The sequence below is a fragment of the Pygoscelis adeliae genome, unplaced genomic scaffold (assembly GCF_000699105.1).
Source record: "Pygoscelis adeliae isolate BGI_AS28 unplaced genomic scaffold, ASM69910v1 Scaffold44, whole genome shotgun sequence".
Lineage (NCBI taxonomy): Eukaryota > Metazoa > Chordata > Aves > Sphenisciformes > Spheniscidae > Pygoscelis > Pygoscelis adeliae.
Genome location: NW_008824761.1, coordinates 1,494,049 through 1,519,048, shown reverse-complemented (window position 1 = coordinate 1,519,048; position 25,000 = coordinate 1,494,049). Strand labels below are relative to the sequence as shown.

General features: G+C 35.1%; 1 protein-coding gene across 1 annotated transcript in view; it reads right to left on the bottom strand.

Annotated features, from left to right (window-relative positions):
• Positions 1 to 25,000, bottom strand: part of DACH1 (dachshund family transcription factor 1) — a 146,639-nt gene that overhangs the window by 66,864 nt on the left and 54,775 nt on the right. The window contains exons 3-6 of the mRNA XM_009323530.1: positions 23,381 to 23,536; positions 22,671 to 22,843; positions 8,930 to 9,065; positions 6,589 to 6,726 (exon numbers count right to left, since the gene is read on the bottom strand). Coding sequence (XP_009321805.1) covers positions 6,589 to 6,726; positions 8,930 to 9,065; positions 22,671 to 22,843; positions 23,381 to 23,536 — 603 coding nt within the window. The remainder of the gene's footprint in view (positions 1 to 6,588; positions 6,727 to 8,929; positions 9,066 to 22,670; positions 22,844 to 23,380; positions 23,537 to 25,000) is intronic.

Genomic DNA, 25,000 nt, shown 5'->3' with positions numbered 1-25,000 from the left:
TGATACAGGACATATCCCCTCTTAGTGGAAACAGCCATAACTTCATTAACTTCATTCCCTATACCATATCTTTCCCAGGAGCAAGCACAAAGGGAACCAATGATTTAAAAACTGCCATGTGGTAGCATGATAAAAAAAGTACTTTCTAACATTTTATCAATTACCATTACATCTTCTGTTCAATAATTCATTTAAAAAATGAAAATGAGCACACAAACTATTTCAAAGGGGTTTTTAGCTCCCCTCCCCTCTATATGTAATAAAGACCATCAAAGACTATAAAGACCATTCTAAGATCTATTACATGAAGGACACATAATGACCATTGAAAAGAAAGACACAAAAAAAAAAGAAACAAAAGAAAAAAGTACCTTTTGGTAACTGTTTGGGGCACAAAGCACCGAGGAATTGTACATTCAGGATTGTTTCAATAGATTGAGAATACATCAGATCTTTTGTGCACATGTAACTCATTTGAGCCTATTCAGAAAGTCAGGTATGTCCAAGATGCATTTGAATCACTGTAAATATAGAATAGCTGGTATGCATATATGCAATTTGGCTGCAATGAGTCCAGTTCGCCTGGGATGTTTTGGAACTGATGCGCACATATCCATCAAGTGAAAACTGTACAGCAAACTCTCATAAATTGTGCCAAAACTACTACTACCCTAGCAGAATAAAGGTCCCTAGTAGCAAACAAGTCTGCAGAAGTGCCTTGTTGGAGGATGGCTTAGTGAGAGTCTCTAGAAATACTCTTATCCAATATTTTGCTAAAAAAAACTTTCAGAAGTTTGTACTACCTTTGCACTCCTTCCTGCATACACATATTATTCATATCCTATTCAATAATATGAAAGGCTTCTGTGTTTGCTATGCCACAAAAATAGATGTTTTATGGCTTCTTAGTAAATAACAACCCATTAAGAAAAAACTTGCAATTTCATTTTTCACCTTTGTAGTCCATTAACTGTAATAGCTTTTAATGTACTTCAAGCATTCTTGAGCCTCTTGGGCTGAGTGAAAAGACACACCAACAACCAGAGTGTCGAAAGGTTATTTTGGTGATACTGGCTTTCTGAAACCCTTCATTTAGTGGATCTTTGTATTATCTGTCATAGGTTACAAATTCGACTACTATCTGTTTAGGGTTTGAGAAGTATTTAGAGCTCAAATCAAGATCACTTTCACAATGTGCTAGATGATGAATAAATACATAGCCTGAACTCAGTATCTTAAGGGATTGCAAACGAATATATTAAGATTTAATAAGTAACATTTAAGAAGTGAAATGAGAATGTAGACCTGAAACGTGTTAACTGTAAATGTATTTGCATATAGATACCCATCAAAGTCTGTTTATATTCTTCTTGTTACATTAAAATGCAATATTCAGCAAAATATATTGTATAAGTATCTCTTTGTGTATGTATGTATACAAAAATGAAAATGAACAGATAAAGTATGTTTACACAAGCAGTTGGACAGCAGAACTGTGAATGAAAATTCCTCTGTACGTTAACTGATAACAGCTCTCTTTTAAAAAGGGCTTTCTCAGAGAACTAACTAAAATCCTAACACAGACCAGAAACAGAATTTAAGCAAAGTTCCAGATCATTTGTTTGTTGACTTTGCTAGAGGACAGCTCAGGTAGAAGAGAATCTTTGTTGATGCTAAAACTTCCTTTGAGTCCTTCATATTTATAAAAACATACTCATATATGTTTCTATATTTATTAAGGTGAATAAGCATGTTTGATATATATTTACACTATGTATATATTATAAAAGAATTTACTGCTGACAATGCAGAATGAATATCTAACTATATAGGATGACATATTTATCATTAGTTCCCTTTTTGATGCATGACTGCTAACAGGAAAATACAATTCTAATTATAACTTTGGAATATTTAAATTATTTTCCATTTTGCACTAAGGATATTTTGGAATTTTAATATTCTATTTTATAAGGTATTAGCCAGAGGTCTAAGATTGCTCAAATCTCTACAGGGGAACATAAAATAAAAACAGAAAGACTGGGACTTTTTCATATGTGGATTTGATAAAGTTGTACCTTAATTGCTGCTATCATAGTAGTCAAGAAGCAGTTATTGTTTATTATCTGAAAATTACTTAAGAAATTTCCATTAATATCACAGTTTAAAAGCTATTCTGCAAGAAATAGTTTAGCTCCTTTTGTGAACATGGTGAATATTTTATATTTTGTTATAGGAAACAGCATGCACATTTTCAACAAAAGAGTGTCCTTCCCATAACACCTCAAATAACATATTCAATTTAAAATGTAAGCATGACATTCAGGCTTCATTTGCTGTTGGTGTCAATCTAAAAAAATATAAATTGATGCAGACAGAAAATTCTAATCTGATGCCCTAGGGACAGATCCAATAAAATACTTAAGCATCTAAATTTGGTGTTAAAGCAACTAACTTTTAGGTGTTTGTCCCCCAGAAGGGAATCTTGGGCTGAAGTGAACTGGGTCTTACATTCCTATATAGTGTATAGGGTAGCTATTGCTAGGCATGTACCAGTTAAGGGGTGTTATGAGCAGCCACTGCCTCCAACATCACTTAACACTACCCAAACCAGGTACTGCAAATTGGGATCTAATGAAGTTAACAAGTAGAACTATAGTCTGTCTAAAGCCAACAGAAAATCATATGCAGCTATCTGGAGCTAGTAAATAGAGAAACTCTGGCAATAGGACTGAGCTATAAATGCCACCTTGCAGACCCCATATGACCAGAGGCTGCGTTGTAAGGGCAAAGGGACGACAGTAAAATACACTTCCTTCTTCTACACAAAGCACAGCGATTAAGGATACTGCCCAGGAAATGTGACACAAGTTCAATTCTCTCTTCTGCCTGCAAGGAATTAGGATCCACATCTCCAAGGGGTGTGTGTTTAACTTTCAAGCCATTGATTATTTTGAACTCTTTTTTGAAACACTTCAGATCAATGAGCAAGAAAAGGATCAGGATTCAGCAGTCTAGTCCTTAGGTTCTTCGCTAGTTCCTCCTTCCTATGCTATTTCCAGATTTAACAGACAACATCACTGAAGAACTGAATGAGTATTCATTCAGCCCCATAAATACGCAGGGGCTGTATTTAGTCACTAATAAATAAATTTATTTATTTGCAACTTCAGACTGGGAGATCTGCAGGACTTCAGGTAACAGCTGAGCAGGATAAGTGATAAAATATACCTCACCAAAATTGAGGGACTATCTAGAGCAAACTCTTTGAGTCACGGAAACTTTACTTTACCTTACCTGAAAAGACTCAGAGCCTTCATTTTAACATAAAAAACTGAATGGATCTTTTCTAATGTGACTCCTATACTTCGTGTAAGTCCTTCTTGTGAAATCTGACCTAATAAAACCAAATGTGCATCATCAAATAGTCCATAATTACAGGTTACAAAATTAGATACTTGGTTTTGATGATGGCTGTCAAGTACTTGAACCAACATCGTGTACTTGAGCTTACCTTCTTCTTCCCAGGAACATTTGCAGTTCTACAGCCCGCTTTCAGTAACATTGGAAAATCTGCTATCCTCTAATAAGGAAAAAATCCTGGAAATCTAGGGTAATTGACTTCTCTGGTCATACAGATAATGACATCTTGAGTTATGTATGAACTGTGGGACAGAAGTGCTCTGCAGTGTCTCCTGCAGTCCTCCATAGTCCAGACTAGGAACCTGGCTGGACCACAACATAACCCTTAGCAAATCTAAGTTTTCTGCTCATGGAACCCAGGGAGTGGATGGAAGTTCAGATGTGTACATTGGGTCTTGCCCCAACATGAAGCTAGGATGTGGCCAAGTTGCACATCTGGATTCAGCAGCTGGAAAATGTTCCCAACACCCACGGTTTACACACAGTCTTTGAGAACAGAACCTCTTCCTGCTTTCCTGCAACAAATATTGTCCCAGAGCCTGATGCAAACTTTCCAGTTTTAATAGGCAGCGAATCAGATCCTTAGAACCTAATTTGATTCTTGGCGGGATAATGACAACCTGACTCCAGTGGTAGGTGAGGTCACTCATGGCTGTGCACACCAGAGCCTGAGAACAGATTTTGAAGACAGTCTAAACGCAAATAAAAAAAACCCAAACAAAACTGCACAAGACATTTACTGGTAGCTTACACCACCCCAGTAAAAGAAACTAATTTTTGCCACTAATAATAATTCTGGCTGAATTTTGAATAGAAATGCATATGACCTTTGAAAGACTGAATACCTTCAAACTGTTACTCAGTTTGCAAGTGCCAATGAACTGTTTCTAGATATATTACACTATGTTGCATGGACTGGGTAAATTAGCTCCTTTGTTTTATGTTTATAACAGATAAATGGTATTTTCTCTCCTCTATCCAACTCATAGATGAGGTCAGACAACTAATTCACCCCTCTGACATATGCTAAGTCTTTTCAAAATTTGGTATGTGGATGAGTTGCCTCTGTTATAACTTTGTTCCCCCTTTAAATTCCCTGTTGCCTGAAAATAAATTTTCCCTGATCTCAGATCACTTCAGAGATTTTTGGTCTTTTCATTTTTTTAATGGAAGAGGAGACAAGAAGAGAAAAAACAGGGCCTTCTTTACCAGGCAGGATTGCCCAGGTTCTCCCAGGTTCAATTAAAAGCCATTTTAGTTGCAGCTGATTGATAGATTTCAGCCAACAAAAGTGGCTTAGAAGAAAATACAATACTGTTTAAACACTTCATGATACTTATTCAGAACTTGTTTTCCTCTCTTTCTTTTTCTTTTGAATCAGATGATGAAGGTGATGGGGTTTCAACAATAAGAGTACCACCACCTACATACATTTGTTTGCATTTTTAAATACGGTTGCATTCTGACTGATGTGCAGTGGTAAGCAACAGTTTGAAAATCTGATTGCAAGCTCAAAGTGACAGAAGCAGATAATTACTATCTCCACAAATATCTATAAGTTAAATCACTTGTTTTAATACAGATTAGATAAGTGTTAAAGTTACAAGATTGGTATGAGAGACATGATAAATGTAGTCATGACAGAAAACAATTTTTAATTTAGTATACCCTATCAATCTAGATAGCCCATGAATATTTACCATTAATTCAGTAGGCTGGAACAGAGGGGAAAAAAGAACAAAAAATAGAAGGTTTGACCTAAACAAGGACTGAGGGAAAAAGAGAATTCTCAGCAGTTTTACTGAGAACAGATCTTGCAAAAACGTGAACTGGCAACAGATTGGAAAATACGTTTGGGGTACCACTATAAAAAAAGCCTTTAAAAAAACCTGAATGACATGCAAAAATAGTAGCAATTCTTAATATGTACTTCTCCTTGCAGGATTTACCAGTCTGATTACACTTAAATGAGTAACTTCAAAGGCTGAAATAAAATCATTTATGGAAATTCAAAACAAACCTATTTGATCACATCATACTTCACAGCAGGGATACAATTTGCAGGGGCTGAGTGAGGGCATAGTGTAAGCTAAAACAGGTTGTGTGTGCAACGAACCAAACTAAATGGTTTATATAAAAGAAATGTTGTTTCCATTAATTTTTCTGGTAATCCTATTAAAAATGCCACCTGTCCAGAATAGAATCGTCCAGATTTTAATTCTTTTTCATATCTCAGTGTTCAAACACAAGACAGAGAAGGTATCATCTTAAAGCTATTAAAATATGGCACAAAATGTCTTATTCTGAAATCTTCATTACTGCAGCAGTTTCTCTGGCTCTGTTTCAGTGTCTGGCTATTATATCTTTTATTTTTCCTCTCATTGTGCTCAAAGAACTGATTTTTCTGATAAGCCCAAATAGTATTTTTTCAAAGGACATGTCATATTTCTAACCTCTCTTTAACCAAAATGTTTCTAGTCTATAATACTTAAAATTCACATATATGAAGTAAATATAACATGAAATGCACCTTTTGAAATTCCACCACCACCTCTCCAAAATCCCCTGTAACAACCCTGAAAAGGAACTTAATTTTGAATACCAACAGAGATGAAATGGTGTCATAATCAGCATAAGTGCATGTGGACTATTCACCTAGATCAAACACTTTGGTCCTATACTCAATTAAATTTAAATCCCATTATATAATGTGTACCGGCCTCATTTTATGCAATTCCCTAATTTAATGGCTTGGTATTAGCCTTTTTCCTTTTTGCACACATGGACTAATTTTCACGGTGCTCAGTCCCCTTGGGAAGTAGGTCATAAAAGTCAACTGGATGGAGACAGAAACTTAATACCTAAACAGTGTTGTATAAGGGTCAGAGACACAATAGTAATGTAAAACTGTTTTTCACTCATCCTTCTTTGTAATATTTATGAAATTCCTCCATTACAAATATAAATATTGTACATTAATCTCAAGGACCACAAAGTAGAAGAATCAAGAAAGCTATCATCCTGTTACAATTTAATTTGTGAAACAAAACAACACAAAAAGAAAATCCCAATTAAAAAAATAAAAATCACAATTCTAATACTATTTAGCTGTTGAGACAATACTTGTTTTACACTGAAACCATAGAATCATAATATTCATATTACCTTTCTCAATGTGTATTCTTTTTGTCTCGTGTCCCACATCATGACCAGCCAGATCACCCTCCTTAGGTCCAGGCAGGACATTAGGTGACAAACCCATCAGCATTTGGTTCATAGATAGCCCATTCTGATGGACAGCTGCTAGACACAAAGAAAATTAGCCATCATATTAACAATACACTTTTGTACTTATATAGTCTTTCTCTTAATTATACAAGATTTCTTACAATCACAAAGTTACTTAATTAGTGCTATCAGTATCCACACAGCGGAAGAGTTTCTTCCTATTACTTCTGGTTTAAAACAATTCATTTTAAAAAGAAGAGTTCAGTATCTTTGGACAAAGTTGGATATTTGCAAACATTTTCTTGTTTATTTATCAGGAACTGAAATGCAAAATGAAGCAAACCAGAAAAGCACAGAAGGTTCTACGTGAGATACTTACTGATTTCTTTTTTTGTAGTTAGTTGTACAAAAACTCTTGTATATTAGCATTCCCAATATGCAGTCCCTAACTTCCTTAAATTATGCATTGTGGCCTTCCAGGTGATAAACACTGTTTTTCAAAATACTGTGCAACAGTAGAACTACTTATTTGCTCATCAGATCGCTTGAAAAGCTCTTTCCAACAGTTCTCAAACAGACCTTCATGAGTCTGAAACACACCTCAGAAACCCATATAAGGTATGCATGTAATACATATGTCATACGCAACCCATATTTCTGTAGTAGTCATCTTATTCTTGCTGGCACCACAAAAGCAGATGTACTTAAGAATCAGTTGTGATGTTAACAAATCAGATAGGAGAGAAAAGAGTTATTTTATAAATAAGTAAGTTTCTGAAGTGATCCAATATTTAAGGAACTCTGTTATGTTCACATTGGAAGAAACAACGTGCAAAAGTCCCACTCCTCTCTGCTGAATAGTATCATTTCTTTAAAAAAAGTGTCATTCCTTAGCAAAAACAGTAAGTATCTCTCAATTTAATTTAATTTACTTTTTTTGTTTAGAGAACAATGGAAAAGGTCTTCAATGGTTGCAAAAAAATATACTATTCAATCGATAAAAAAATAACAATCCAGGGCTGTGAGGTTTTTTTCCAGAACTTCACTTGTGAACTCTGTGGTGAGTTGACCCTGGCTGGACACCAGGTGCCCACCGAAGCCGCTCTATCACTCCCTCTCCTCAACTGGACACGGGAGAGAAAATATAATGAAAGGCTCGTGGGTCGAGCCTGGGGAAACAGATAGGTCACAGTATATGGGATGCCAGTTTAATCTGCACTCTGAATAATCCAAGTGATAAGAAAACAGAATTTTCAGCTTGTCGTGGTCAGGCCTCATTTTTTTTCTTTGGTAAGTCATTTTTCATCACATAGTAATGAAAGATCTTTCATCTGAAGGTCAATGAAGAGTCAGCTTCCTGAGTCTGCAGAGAGCCTGAAAGGAAGCAGTCTAAAAGACGTGCTCCATCTAATCAACACAACTACGTATTTCATATAGCTATTTTGTGGCCTTCTATCTGCATGCCAAATCCTCCAGTTTCACCTACTGATAAATTCCACTGTGGAAAGATGCCTTAAAAGCACAAAAACCTGCAACGGAGCAATAATAAAAGGAATGGACAAGTGTAATATGAATTTAAGTAAATAACCATAAAATAATATGTGTTTAAAACCTTAATTTCCAGGCTGTTGCACTGGAATATCATAGAATTCAGGGTCTTTGCCATGTAATTTACATCCTGTACATGGAGCCTTGATAAAAACGGCATCACTCTGAGACACCATGGTTTAATTTCACTCCGCCCCTTGTGAGCTATGAGGTGATAATATTCTCTGTATCATATTTCTCACCATTACAAAATTTTATATTTAAAAAAATTATAAAGTATGCACAGTTTTTAATTGATTTAACCTAATTCTTCTCTTTACCAAGCAATTCTACCGTGTAAAATGTTGCTTATGAAGTCAGATTCAATTTAGAAATCAAACCAGAGTAACCAGATTAAATAAAACTCAATTTCTTTTAAAAATGTTTACACTGTATGTTCAGTTCTAAAACTAATCTAGCAAATTGCTTCCCGGCTGCAATTCTGTATTTCATAGCTCATATCTTTATGTTTAATATGACATGATGGCAGTTTATATCAGTACCCGTTAATGTAGCATCAGATATTATGATACTGTAAACTGGGGAACATAATGTTGGGAGATAGTTATTGCAGCTGAACTTCCGAACATGATACATATGAGATCTACTTAAGACAAGGGCATTTTGATTAGAAAAACCAGCTGCACCTAATCAAATTTAAAGTGGTGACAAGGAGAAGAATGTGACCTACGGATTCTGTCTGACGAGCTCTCGGTCCGTGCAGGAGAGCTGGACACACTGCTGCTTCGATGAGAGGATGGATGGCTGCCAGGTCTTCGGCCCTCTTCAAGAGAAGGAGCAGGAGAAGGACTGTCTGGAACACGTTCCTAGACCCCACGAAAAATAATTGCAAAAAAAGGCAATGTTAAACTAAACCTGTGTTTCCAAACACCACTTCCCTTAACTGTATCTCCCTTCTAAATTACAACCTATTCTTTCCTCCTCTGCTGAGGTGTCCAGGATTTGCAGAGTATTCTCAAAGGAAACTTGGCAATTTTGGGACACTAGACCTTACATTTTAGTATGCAATGTGAGTTCTGCTCATCCTGTCAGGCTTTTAAACTGCCTTCTGGACTACTTACAAAAATAAGGTTTTTGTTTTGCTTTTGGGTTGGGTTTTTTCCTCACTTCTATCAGCACACTGTTGAATTGGAAATACACATTTTGGCTTATAGACTTTAGCCTTACGGGATGAGGAACGATGTACTTTTGTAAATAAAGACCAGACACTGTTGGTTTAGCTTATGCTGAATTTTACTCCACATTTTAATTTCAAAGGGGCTTCTTGCCCCTTATGGGCAAGAAGATGGGCAATGAGATCTTATGGGACCGCTATGAATCATAAAGAAAATATAATCTCCCTACTGAACCTATACCAGTAACACAGCTGATGAAAGTCCAAATGTCTGTTTATACCATGGAGCACAAACCTGGAATGAACCACACTTTTTGGACGAGCGTGGCTGTATCACTGGCCATATCACTACTTCAAAATGGGGAAAAATGCCCATTCACGTTTTTCTATCCAGGGGAAAGCCTGGCATGGTAGTCAGGAGGAGCTATGATGTACTTCAGGATGTTCCTTGATTTTGAAAATTAGAGTATGAGAACTGTGATGGTTTGAACTGCACTTCTGCTACGTGAGAGCCATCAGTATGTAGCAGATAGATATATCTGATATTTACACAGAACTTTGACAGAAGCAATAAACAAAGGGAGATGAGTACAGAATAGTCCTTTCTAGAAAATTTTCTATCTTTCCCTGCAGTTTCCTTTTTATTCTTAATAGGTCCCAAGACTCTATGTCATTGCTAAAATATGTGTGAGTTAGGTTGGTTTGGTCGAACAGTGATAAAAATAAATAGTTCCTAGAAGAGAAATCTATTGGAGGGACCGAAAATGTTAAATTAGGGTATTTTTGGTTGTTGGGTTTTTTTTCCTTTTGATAATTGAAATCCTGACTCCTAATGAAAAAAAAAAAAAACAACCCAAACCAAAAACAACAAACAAACAAACAACTGTATACATTCAACTTACTAAAACCTTTTGGTAATGAAATAATACAATTAGTATGTGTTCAAAAATACATATGAAAACTTGGTACTGCAAATGCCTAAAGGTTTTCCTGAAAAGAGCATCATGTTCCTCACGCAGCAAATTGCTTTTGCAGCAGTCATTCTTTTTCATGCACAGTAGCTAGATGAATATTTATTTCTCTGAATGCATTCCTATGAAACTTAGCAACATGACCATCTATAGTAATCAACAGATTTATTCCAGGTAAGCGTCATAATAAATATCTGCTAAACTTGAGATTCTGATTGCAAAGGGATTCAGTGGGCCTATTGATGGAGTGGGAGAAGATCTTTCAGAGCAACGTTTCAAGACATTTAAGTGGATTCCACTTTAATAGTCTCAGGTTTTTAAGTCAAAAACATTGATGAGGGTAGTTTAACTGCATCATAGCTCTAGGCTTATAATGATTTTGATTGTGTTTATATGTCCATGAACCGGGTATTCAAGAGGAGGATTATAATGCAGATGTTTTCAGAATGTAGAAGATTTATTTCTTTAGATTTAGGAGGATTTAAGCATGCACAGCGTACAGATTTGGTATAAATTGGAACACGGTATATTTAATCATTCATTTAATATATAATTTCACTGTTTGGCAGACAATGTATTGTTCTTAGAAGGGTTTCATTAAAATGAAATCCAGTGAGCACATAAGATTTGAATACAGAGCTGCAGAGTAAATTAATTTATTTAAACAGCTTAATTTGTTTATCCTATTTATTTATGTGTGCTTTTACAGCACGTATTATGAGATGGAGAGAGCAAAAGGAATGCACAGGACAACAAAATATAATTACTGCACAAACAAAACAGATAATGAGTTTTATTCACGTATAATATGACATAGCAGACAAACTCTATGAGAAAACTATATATACTGGCTTTATGAATCCATTTGTAAAATACACTTTAACCCCAACAAAACATGGGATTGAACTATGCAGAAATGGAAAATAAATTAATTTAATACCTTAACTCATTTTTTTATATCCTTGCTTCATAATTCCACAATCAATAATATAGTCTATAGCAGTTTTTTGTCTTTACCAAAACTAGCTGCAATAATAAATGGAAATGCTACTAATAATAAATTGAAATACTCTGTAGCTCTAAAAAGTCATAGTGATAAACTAATGGTGCTGGAATATCAATATAAGCTGTCTTCCTTACTAGAGATTTTGTGTAGAAAAGATGGATTTTGTCTGTGGTAAAATATTAACTTTACATTTAGACTTAATTTTAAATTTTTCAGAAAAGGAAATGTGCAAAAATGTGTTCAGTAAATAACTCAGACGATCAGAGTTATTTTGTGACTTCTGCAAAATGACACTTTTGTACAAGTAAGTCTACATGACACAGCAAAGAAACAGAATTTACTGCATTATAATCCTGGCAATAGAAATGACCTAAGATATTATCCACTGTCCAGTATTTTTTCTAAAACTTATCTACTCCCAGGACAAACTTAATTCCACTTAATTAAAGATATCTCTAGAGAATCTGATGTTGGCTTGTACTGTAATTAGGCTTGTTGTCTCCCAACATATAAATAAATAACTAAATAAAATCTGAATTACTTTGCTTTGCTAAAATTAAGTATGAGGAGGAAACCGTGCAGGGTTCAGTTTGAAATCAACACATTTGAATGTAAATATCTAAATGCAGTTTTGATACATGAGCTAGAGATGAAACTTCAGAGACACCTGTATCTAGGATGCTACATGAAGGTGCCCACCTTGAAGGTAAGTTGTCTCCCATTTCAGTCAATTGAGATATAGACAATAAATTCAGTGGAGCTTCTTCCAAAACCAGATACCTACAACTCAATTCAGCTGCTCACATTTTAGCCGTTTGAGCCACTGAAAGGTTTTGAGATGTCTACACCAGGTTGACAGACAGGACCTACAAAAGATCTGCAGCCTTCTGGAGTGGCAGCAGGATGCCAAAAACACTATCCTTGCACTTACTGGCTGATGAGTGGAATAGCTCCCAAAACTTTATTGACATTATTTACTAGAAAACAAGAAATAAGGAATTATTTATGGCTTGTAAAACATAACCCTCACTAGCTACCTTTTTTCTCCACTTTTTGCTTCCCTATTTGTTTCTAGAGGTACTCACAAGTAAAAAGTAGTGTGAACAATTTAGGGCATATGTAGCAATTTAACATATGGTCGACCAACTTTTCAAAATTGGTAAGACTCTCAATTAGGCATCAGAACCAGAGGCTATACTAAACAATGGACAACACACTCTTACGGGCCAAATTTGAAGCATTCCTTATCTTGGTGCTCTTTACAATTTGATCCAAATCATGAGTCCTAAGCCTTTAAGAATCTGACATTTAACTCCTCCAAAAATGCTCCTACCATATATGAAACTTTCACTTTAGGGAGCTGCAATGCCCTTTCCCGTACTCTCACTCCACTGATGTCACAAGTTACACACCCTCAATATCAAGTCTGTTTCATAAATAACGGAATTGTTCCTGTGACACTGGGCATTTTTATCTTGTAAAGAACAGGTAAAAGATTTTAACTGTCACAGATTTTAACTTATGAGATTGAAGTTGTCTCTAGAATTAGAAACCACTCCAATTTTGTTCCAGCATACCACATATCATCCACAACATAACACTGTCTCAGTCCCTCCAAGTAAAACAGAACTTATCAACATTTTTCTACATTTTTCAAACAGCTCTTTGCATAGAGGCAAAAACCATGCTGTAAGATCTCATTCCAAATGTTCCTTTTAAGTAACTTCCTATTAAGATTTATCTTAATATATCAGTAATGGTATCCAGAAGACCACAAATACTTTCTTCCCTATATCATAGATGTCTTTTTCTTCTTACCAGGTCACAAAGGTAGTTATTCAATATTAATCTCTTCTTTTGCCTCTTTTCTTTCTGCTCCAGCAGCATGTTTTGATTGTTCGAAAAATGCCTCATTACCAAAAGTCTTCCTCAAAAATTTACCAAAACTTAAAGTTGATGGAGTTCAACTGTCGGTCCCTATATCACTATCAAAGAGAAGACATTTCAGGTAATTTGTGTAGGATTAATCCTTCTGCTCCTAAGAAGATAGACAAGGAAGTGATAACTTCTAGGTTCTCACCACCTCAGTCTCTCCACAAACATTCTTTATTCTCTGTCATTCCTGTTCCTTAGCGACAAAATTCCAGAATTTTTCTGATGAAGTTTGAATATGCCTACTTCCAATAACCAACTCTTTTGCATGCACAGCCTTCATCTCCTGCATATTTCTCTCCTACAGGTATTTTCAGTCTCAGCTTTTTCCTTTGTTAGAGTTTGCTTCTCCACGAGACTCATCTCTTGGGCTTAGTCATCTTTAATTTTAGTCATGGACTGAGCTCTAGACATGCAACTAAGTATAGCTGTAGAGGTATATCGCTTTTAAAACTATTCAGCTGTCTTGATGCTCTTCAGTGTTGAACAAACTCCTTTAAGGACGTTTGTGCTTTAAGTCATTGAAGTGCAGAGGATAAAATAACATATTTTCAGCATCATACTTTTCAATAGTTTAGGTAACTTCACACTGCGGAAAGGATATATGACACACACAGTTTCATACACTGTTAATTTAAAAAAAAAATGAAAAAGCTTTTAATCAGGAATTGCTTATAATATTCTGACCTTTCTGGGAAGGTACCTGGCTTCCAAGCCTTTTTGTGGTAAAATTATAATAATCTCTTTCACAATGGCCAAAACACAGACTTCTTACTCTTCAGTTCTTTACTGACCTATTTTGAACTTGTGTGAGAAGTATTCCAAGAATGGCTTTCTTGTAAAATGGCAAACTTATTTGACATTGTATTAGTTGAATGAGTGAAAGAAATTAATTACTTGGGTATCTTTTGTATTCCCTGAAAACAGGATAGTTTCATTTTTTCTTCAGCTTTAGTCTAAAATGCTATGAGACCCCAAATTAATGTTTAGTCCCAAGAATTACAAGATTAATTGGGCTAATAATTATTTCCTAACTTCCTCAATCAGTACTATGAAATGTATGTTATCAAACTGACTGAATGCTATAAATTTTCATTTCTATTTCCTTATTTGCATACTATCACTAGCTTGCTAAAGATCTTGCTAACTTCCCACTGATGCACGTCATCTTTCTCACCTTGTTCTTATCGACACATTTCTAACCCCAATCAAAATTCAAGAGTTCAAATGTTTTGTGGTGTTGTTAATTGCATTATTATTTTAAATAGTGTATCTATTTCTCATAAAGAACATAATCCGTGATATTTGCATAAGACTTTTCTTCTCTCTTTGTGAATATCTTTAACTTATTTATCTTTTGGACAATTTAAGTTAATTTGATTTCCATTTTACTTTTACCTCTGCAATTTTTCATTGATTCTACCTTGCAGTTCCCATCACAAGAATACTGATAACTGATAGCATAAAATGTAGAAAGAGATCAACAGACAAAAAGACTATGGATTTGCTTGATTTTTATTGCCCTGTTTACTATAGGATTATTGGGAATATCAGCAGCAGTTAACTGACAGGAAGTCCAAACAGGAGACTCCCAAGTAATCCTTTAACAGTACTTCAACAACAACAGAGAACGAAATCCTTTGAAATCATGGGCAGTACATAAAGTACAGTGACCTAGCCAGGAAGTGAGTTTCATAGGATTGGGCCATTACAGAGATTAAAAACAAGCAAGCAAACAAATAAACAAAAGTAGATGCCTATCAATACCAAGAAATACCCTGGCTGTACTCGTGAAAATAGAGTAGGATCCAAGGTGTTGACAGTCTGCAAACGTGATGAAGCAGGATCATTCCTGGAAGTGCCATGGAGCCTTATAGTACAGAATTCTGGATTTTGTGGATTCTCATAAAAATGTCCTGACAACTACTTTGGACCTGCTTCTTTTTTTGTGTGTATCCTTTCAACTGAATTTATAAATTATATTTTGCCTTCTAAATGAATATTTGGTCTAACAAACAAAATATCCTTCTAAGGTATACAAAAACCCCGATACAACATGCAAACATATAGACATGCAAAAAACTCTTCAAATTGAATTAGTAACTTCTTACTGGCAAGTTGGACAGACTTCTCCTGCTTTTTTCTTTTTTTCCTCTCCTCTTTTGAAAACCTAGTCTTACTTGAAAAGCAACCATTCAAGCTTAAGAAGCACCCCTAGGAATTCACCCCTCAAAGTCAATCCAAACACCATACATCCAACCAAAGAGTTCATCTCACTAAATGTCATTGTCTATAGTACAAATGTCTACATCCGAGCTAGTCACCCTAGGCTCATTTTTTACCCGTACATTTATGTTTCCAAGGTACAACTCACCTCATTCTAAAGTAGCTATATAAAATAGGTCTAATGAATTATGCCCTAGAAGACAGCAAAATGAATCCCATCCCTTGTACCTGGCCTCATGGCCATTTTGCATCTAATTAATCTTACACCACATACATAGTTCCCTGTTACATGTGTGAATAGGCAAATTACCAAACAGAAAAGTGTGTACTACCTTCTCTGTGTCATGTGTTATCTGTAGATACCTATTTTACATGACACAAATTAATTCATATGAGCATATGGCTGCTATTAGCTTCAAACTGCACCTCAGAAACACGCATGTTAAAACAAATAATAGGATCCCATATTATTAAAAATAAGACATTATTCCAAGTTAGGACCTACCAGATATACAGCTACCATCCTCTAAGTTCATTATAAAAAAACTGTATTAAAAGTTAAAATAAATAATTTTAAACATATAGATAGAACTAATTAATGAGGTGGGACACAGTGTCCTCTAATATAAAGACGATTAAGCCATAATAAAGGAGTTCAGCTATACTTTGACCTAAGATCTTCTCATGCTAAAGGAAGAAACAGAAGTAAGTGTGCATACACATATTTATATTAACATAAATTAAAAAAAAAAAGTTATTCTAACCTGGAGATGTTCTCTGTTACGTGCAAGTTCATACAAATAGTTTTAAGATATCATATTTTCTGCAGTCATGATAAAAAGAAAGGGAAATATTAATTTGGTTTATAGTATACTGCAAACTTTATAGGGGTATCATAATTTTCATGCTTGCTTTCCCAATATGTAAAGTATATGTTTCAGGAGCTGATCTTTTTTTTCTTTTTTTAGTCTTACTTTTATTCTAGAATATTTATTGTAAAGTAATTACTTTTTACTATTTAAATGTTTTATATTAATCAAATTTCTCCTTATATAAAGAAGAAAACTTGATTTTACTTCATGTATCAGATAATGAGGAAATGAAAGTAGCTTCACTCTTCATGCACTTGTATATAGTGTATTTTTCTAGGCATTCAAGAAAATCACTTTAAAGTAATGTCAAAATTTCTATTTTGAATGCACAAATGTCTCTAGAAATAATAGCTTATTTGAAAAGTCAGGTGTTTTTCAGGTTAGGCATCCAAAAAGGTCATTTCTGCCAATTTGGTATATAATTAATTTTGTTCTCATTCCCTTTCTGTAAAATGGGTATAGCATACCCAGCTTCATAGGAATGGTGCAAATATGTATCTACCACTGTTCGCATAATACTTTTCCTGTAAGGCACAGAAGTGTCCATAGAAAACTTTTGCATTCAACACAGGATCCAGATAACCTAAGTTAAGTAAGACTAGGCCAGACACTGATTTAAAAAAATTCAAATACGGAATAACTAACCATTCATTGAATGAGGTAAGGGTTCTGCGGAAAAATACAATATGTGATGGTGAAATTAAAATTGCACTGTACTATATGGATGGAATGCTGTCACATTAAGGTTGTAGAAGCATTCTGGTATTTCCTAATGTTAGTCTTATGTCTTTTGAAAATCAGGGATGGTCCTTTAACATAGGCTTTGGATGTAATTTTTCTCAATGCATGAAGACAGTCACATCTAAAGATTTTACAGTAACATCTGATACATTGACAATTCTTGCAGTTTTCTCAAGTTTACAGTACAGGAAAATTCTACTTCATTAGTAATAGCAGCAAAGTGGAAGGATTTTCTATCCAGGATGTCTAATTGTACTTTCAAGGTGCTTCCTATGGCCCCTGTCTATACAGGACAGTGTGCCAGCCAATTTTGAGAAATGCTTCATCTAATCATATTAAAAAAGTTGTCATTTCTTTAAGTGGAAAATAAGTTATCAGTAAACTCTTCTACACTGAAACATCTTACGATGGCCAGTATCTTTTGGTATTAAAAGTCTGCACTAAACTGAAGGCTGCTCACACAGCAGTTGCAGAAGACTTAAGGTGAAGCTTCTACAGTCCCTTTGCTGCCCACCCCCTCCATAAAGTGAACTTGCTCATTTTCTTCTTAGAGTCCGTTTCCTTTCGGGTCCACTCTCTGAACTTGCTCACCACCACTCTGACATGAAACATTTAAATATACTCTGTTCCGTCATTTCTGTATGGCAGTGTCATATTTCTTCTCTTTGGCTATTTGGACTTTTTGGCAACAATTATAGACGAAAAATATAGGAACATTAAATTACATCAGTAGGAACACGCACATGTTGCCAATGAAAAATGAAAAAGTGAATGAACGTTAAAATAAAATTTCATGTCAGAATAGGCATATAAACTGAGTTATTTTTAAGAAAAATGTCAGCAGCTACCTTGGTTAAATCAATTAATAGTAAATTTCTGCTATTGGATAACAGGAAGATATATATATAAAAACAAGTTATAAACAAGTATAACGCAACCAGTGGTGTGATATATTTAGAGAATTAGCAAAATTTAGTCTCATGTGTTTAATATGCAGTGGAAAACTACTGTGCCACTGGGCACTTTTTCAGCTGGAGGTATTGGTTTCTTCTGCTTTATTCTTAATTCTGTCTATAAGTATTAGTAACGTTCTATGGAGAAAGTGCAATTTTTGATGCTGGCATGCTGCTCTGTTCTAACTTTTACAATGTAGAATTATTTCAAGTTGCTATTAATATGAGGTATGTCCTTTATATTTTCATATATCTTTCTGCTGAGTGAAAAAAACTGATGTAGTGAAACTGCTAACAAGCTGAGCCTTTGAAACCATGGGCAGGTGATGAAAGCCACCTCATGTCTAAAGCATCCCCAGGTCACAGCTGTCACACTCACTGCAATTCATTGCTGTCACAATCTGCTGTCCCTGCTTGTTGTTGCTCTCCTCTTATTCATCCAACACATATATCTAAACATTCCATTACAAAAAGACATCTAATGTTCGTCTCATGTTCGAAAGGGCACAACACTCTTCTGAAATATAATTCTGAAGATTTTAGAGCTCAGAGTTCACTGCCAAATCTAAGGTGTTGCTTTGTAAGGCTTCCCTTGTAATTTTGTCTTTGTCTCATCTCCTGAACATAGCAGGATAAAATGTTTGGTCAGTACATGATCTCAGCTTTATTCCAACTTCTTATCATGAAGAAATGAAATATTGCCCAGTAATAGAAAGGCATTTGAAGCTTTGTGAGTTTAAAGATAACAGCACTAACTGTGAACTCGGTGAATTGGAAGGAAAGGTCAGCAAGTCATCTACTATGGCACTGTTCACAAAGGCAATTCTTCTATACAATGAACCAGGTTGCTTATAATCTGAAGACTCAGATTTTCTAAGACTTAATTTTGTTCTTTGTTAATTAGATAAGGTTACTATTGATTTACTTTTCAGAGTTGAAATTTCTCATAGGTCTTCTAACTTTGAAGCAGAGTTTAAACTTGTAAACATTCTGTAGTCTAATTTCAAATCTATGCTGTCATTTCAGGTTACAACTATGAACTCCAAGATGAGTGATTCACAGACTTTCCGTATCAACTTGTGGAAACATTGTCACTGAGGAAAAACACTTAAGTAAAATTAGGGTTAAAAAAATGAGCCAGAAGATAATGAAAAGAAAACCAAAAAGTCTAAAAATGTAGCAGTAAAAAAAAAAAATATATGATTCTCATAACAAACAGTTTTGTGAAAGACAGCAACTGCACTATTTATCCATTTCTGTAAAAATAAAGAAAAAGCAGGTTTGACCTTCTCACTTACACCTATTCTCTAAGATATTTATTTTGATTGTAGTATAAGTTATTATTCATAAACTTTACATTGCCAGTGCAAGGTTCAAAAAGTCTGCTGATTAGAGAGTTTCCTGCTCAACTACTCAGTGCATATAATTCAATGGACACTAAAATCACAGCCTCTGACTATGCCTAGTGAGGAACGGGTAAATTGCCAGTGACATTATGTCTATGCTCATGGGAAGAAAATCCCCCTAATAATGACCTCATGCTTTTATGTTGCTGGGGTTTATGATTCAATGCTGTTCAGCATTAAAAAACAGGAACATAATTACTTGGCCGTGCTATCTCTATCCACATGACCATATTCATCTGCCATAGACAAAACCAGAGGACATAAATGTAGACATATGTTGTACCACAAAGGGGCTGAAGGGAAGAGTAGGAAAGTCCTCCAAAAGTAAGTTCCTTAGCCCTTACAGTATTATTGAAATAACTATGTACAGCAAGCTCTTACATTTAGAAGTGAGTTTTGGATGGCAGATTAATGCTTGTGTTTATGTATTTACCTGTAGTACAAATGTATTGTGGGCAATATGTCACAGGCCTTGACTGAAGAAGTCACAGCAGCACTCAGGTAGTGTCTCCATCAGGTTCTATGTAAATGTCCCAAAACTCCAACTTAATTGTGTAAACCTTAAAAGATTTCTATTTTGAGTTTTTTATATTTTGTAATTTTTTTGAGTGAGCACACTTTTCTAAACAGAACTTAGGTTAATTTGGCCATTTAAAAGCAATTCATTGAAAATCCACATCTTTTTAATTTATGGTTATGTGCAAACCAGATGGGAACATGAAACCTGGTTTGTTAAATAACTTGCACAAGATGTTATGCCAGGAGCTGTGCAAAAGTTGGCAGCTACGATGAAGATTTTATTAGCATGAGTACAGGATAGTTGAATTTTCAGAAATGACAGAGATAAATAGAGTAGATAATTAATACAAACAAATGCTGAAATAAGCAAGAGTTTGAAAAAAAAATTATGATTTTCCAGTTACAAAGTGCTGCTAAAATGTTTCAAACAGAGAACCAAAGTTGCTAGGTACTTTCAAAATCTTCATTTAGGTTATTATGAAATTATATTTCCAACTAGATGAGCTAGAAGAATGAACTTGTTAAGAAGTTAAGGAACTCTGGAATAAGGAAAATTTGCTGGTATGGCACTGCCTATGGTTAAAATAATACACGTAGTTACATGATGACAGTCTCCCTTCCAGAGTCCAATACTTTTAAACCTACTAGACAGGTTTAGATCAGATGAGCCAGAAGTACTTCTCAGTTAAGTCCTTCCTGGGTCCAGCAATGTTCCATAATGGGGTGAGATCTGGGAATACACCAGGACCTGCCTTCCACAAAAAGAAACCTTTCTTACATAGCCCAGGAGCTATGCTGCAATCCAAATGTACCTGATTTTGGTAACTGGAGACAAAGGTCAGGGGTCACATTGGGGTATGCTACCATAGACATATTTAAATGTAGGCCACAGTAACTTAGGCAACTTTAATAGCTAGATTTAGCTTGTAAATCAACTTCACAAGCTAGAAGTGAGCTTGTCAAAGTTTAGAAACAGGTTACCAATGCTTGTGAAGGTCAAATTTTGTACTCCTTCGTATGAAATCAAATAGCTCACAGAAAATGAAAGAAGGGAAAATAGTCGGAAAAATAGTGAAAACAAAGTTTTGTTGCCATAGTAATTCATACATGTCAGGTGTCATTTAGCATGTGCTCCATCCCAATCTTCATTTTTTAGATACCTCTGTAATACCAGTGGTCACTGTTCCAATTAAGAAAATAAGTTTAGAATGAAACAGAGCACCACGTATGTTCTAGAGAACTTTAGCATCATATAACTCTCACTAAATACTGCTCAAGTGAAAATAGAAAAACAAAGGTGCAGAAATCACCATGTAATCAACAGTTAGTTAGCAGCAGAGTGTTTATATTCCCAAGATATGAGAAAGATGGACATTAGGGGTGGAATCTAGCCTTGCTGACATAGCACCTAAAGAAACAATTCTTCTCAAACCAATGTCTTAACTCCCCAAGTCATCAAAGGTGAGAAAGGGATGCCACTGAAGGCCTCCAAAGGAGATCCTACATTTGAAAGTGCAGGTACCTAAATTAGGTCAGCAGATCATATTTTTCTAGGTCAATAGCAACATAGATTTGTTGACTTTTAACTGAATGGTTCTTTCCAATTCTGGGCTTGTTAGGTTAAAGAGGACAGGAGCATAAGCATGTTGAACATCTCTATAAATTCAGACCTCTTCACTCTGCTTAAATCATCATGAATTTCAAAACTTTTGCAACTCTTGATTTGAAGGTCCAAGAGATTTTAAGTTTACCCATTTTTTGTCAAAGGAATTGCATTAATGGACAGATTTCCAACACAGCCCTAAAATATCAAATAACCTTGCCTTCGCATGTCTATTTCTAACATATTAATGTTACCTAAAAGCACAGAAGTTTGTGTACTTTCTGTATCTCATTTGTTAGAACTAAAGAAGGATAACAGGTAACAAGTAGGCATCTGAATAAATGTCAAATCAAATTATAAATACCTAGTGGTAAGGGAGAAATGCCTTTAAAATGAAAACAGATCATCTTCAGTCAGAAGAAGAGAAGACTCAGTGTCTCTGCTAAATATCTCTATAACCAGATTAATTCAGTTATAGGCAGCAAACAAAACCTAAAATGGGTAGACAATTTCAGATATCAGGTATTTTTGAGATATCTCTACAATACTACAGTTCCAGCCTGAAGAATACTGGGGCTGTTCTGTGCAACTTTATTCCATTCTGTTCTGGGATTCGGCAATTTAGATTCTGCAGAGGTAAAGTATCAAGCCTTTCAGCCTTCTTCAGATAATTTGCAGCATTTCAGTTCAAATGCTTAGATTAAAAAGTTGGAAGAACAGTCTCTTGCAACTTAAGAAAGGAGTAGTTTCTTCCTTGATATCTTGAGGAATGTTGCCATTAGATTAGAGACTATGAAATATGAGAAATCAGAAAGCTGTGTATTCTGTATGAAAAAGCTTCAACTTGAGCACTGTTTTGATACTGATTTAGAGAGGGGGAGGAGAACTGAGAGGATAACACTGGCCACCAGCAGCCTACTGTGTTCCCAGAGCTACAACAGCTGGGTTTCTCATATATATTGACTTTCTGACTTACCTTGTAACATCTGACACCTGCCCACCTTTACAATATTTACGACAATTGTGGTGTGCTAGATTTTTTTTTTTTTTTCGGTAATATATAGTTACCTTAATAACAGATGTCTCAACTCTGGATGGAGGACTCTGCACTTGTGCTGCTGCTGCCATGTTGGCGATGGTACTAAGGTGGTTCATCTGGCTCATTGCCATCGTGACAGATGCTGGAGGTAGGCTCACGGGAATTAACGGGTGGGGCATCATCATAAAAGGAAGTTCCAATCCTGGTGGGGGGGAAAAAAAAGGGAAATAGGTTTATGTATCTTTTTAAAACACTGTCTTTTTTTTCCCCTGATGGACAATAGTCAAGTGATGGGTGACAAGATGGTTCACATTGCAGGACAAAGCAGCTATATGTCAGTTCTCTTGCGGGATATGCATGGGTAAATCACTAGCAACCATGGAGGGTTTCTAGCCACAAGGAGAGGCTATTAGACCTCTTAGTTTGTTCATATCAGTGTAATGTATGATATCATTGCTAAGCAATGGCTGTTTATTATCTTTTTTAATATCTGCTGTAGGGTGCCTTAGCAATGCATTATTATGCCACTGATGCACAGGTTAGCAGTTATTTTAAGTATCAATTTTATTGCATATGTATCTGTTCTTTATCGTCTCCACTTCCCCTGCTTAATACTTTAAAGGAAGTATTCCAATATTCCCCACATTTTTGATTTTTCATAGCCTATTTATATAAACACAAAATAAAGACAGGAATTGGAAAACTGCTCATGTTAGTGCTGAAAGATGTCAACCCGTACCATTTGGCAGAAGGTGGTTCTGTTGAAGAGGGTTGAGAGGATGGCTAACTGGAACATTATGCTGTCCAGGCAAGTTGGGGTGGTTAACAGAGGCCTGTGATCCTTGGGTGGGGGGAGACTGAAGTTTTTCTTTATCCCAAGAACCATCACTGCTGCCTGTGGGGAATGAATATATATTATTTGGATGAAGGAAGACTCCAAATTTTCAATGTCTGAATTTGCAAGCAAGGCCAGCAAGCTAACCTTTTTTGCAAGTGGCTTTTTTAATTTTTTTTTTTTTTTAATATGTGGGTTGGGGGAAGGACTTTTGTGGGTTTTTTTTCCACCCTCTGAAAAAGATACGTAAGGATAACTTTTTAAGGTTAAGAGTTAGAACACAAACTTAAAAGTATTATAGTTGTGCTCATTCACATGAAGTTTGTGTTTGATGTATATTTTACACATACTTTTGCCATTCTTAGCAAGTAAAACTACATATGGCATTTGTTTTATACATGCGAGAATATTTTTGCCTGCAAAATGTCTAAAAAAAGAATATTGCCTGTTATGCCAATTAAAATTTAAACTACATTCATATTTCTTCTTGTATTTGTGAATAAATAAAAATTATAGGAAGTAACTAAAAATTTAATTTATTGAGGGCACCAACATGCACGTATTTTTGCTTGGCTGATAATTCTATTCTGTATATTTAATTTTTATTTCATATTATTAATTAAAATATAAGGGATTATTAACTGATTCCTGCAGTCTTCTGCTAGTGGAACAGACTAACAACAAGGAAGAATGTGGACAAGTAAGTGTTGAGACGAGCAGTAATTCATATATTTGAGAAATACCCTTTTTCACTATTGCAGACCTCCTCATAAAAAATACCCACAGAACTGAACAGAAGGATACAATTAAAGGACAATACTAAAATTTCATATAACATTATTAATTAGTACATTTATATATAATGAAAAGTTTAAAATCTTCCTATCTGACGACTTACATTATTCATGGTGCATATTTATGTACAATGCTGAGATTGAGTATATGTATGTTTACGCATACAAAGTAATCTCTACACTCATTGTGTGAGTTTATTCACCATATACGATCAATAAACATTGTTTAAATAGATTAACAAATATGTATATATGCATGCATTCTCAGCTGTATTAATATACACATCAGCAACACGATTGCTTCCTTTTTCATATAGAGCACAATTTCACCCTCCTGACTTTGAAAGTTTCTACTGTTTTCATGGGAATTTTTCTTGATAAGGACTTTAGGGTAACATCAGCTAAGACCTATTTAATCTATACTCAATTTCTATTTAGCATTAGGGATTACAGCGAAATGCATATTTCTGAATGTTTTTCTATATACATCTTACTACTTAATGAACAACGGGGCCTACAAAACAACAGGACTAATACCACCTCCTCCTTACTTCAGTAGAAACAAGATTAGCACATTAGTCTTGACAATTTTTAACATCGTTTTCATGGGATGACAAAGGCACAAAAGTTGGTAGAATTCCAATTTAATTTCTCTAGATCTATTAAAAACCTGATTGTAAAAGCTGTACAACATAGTTTATAATGAAAAATACTCCATTATTGCCATGAT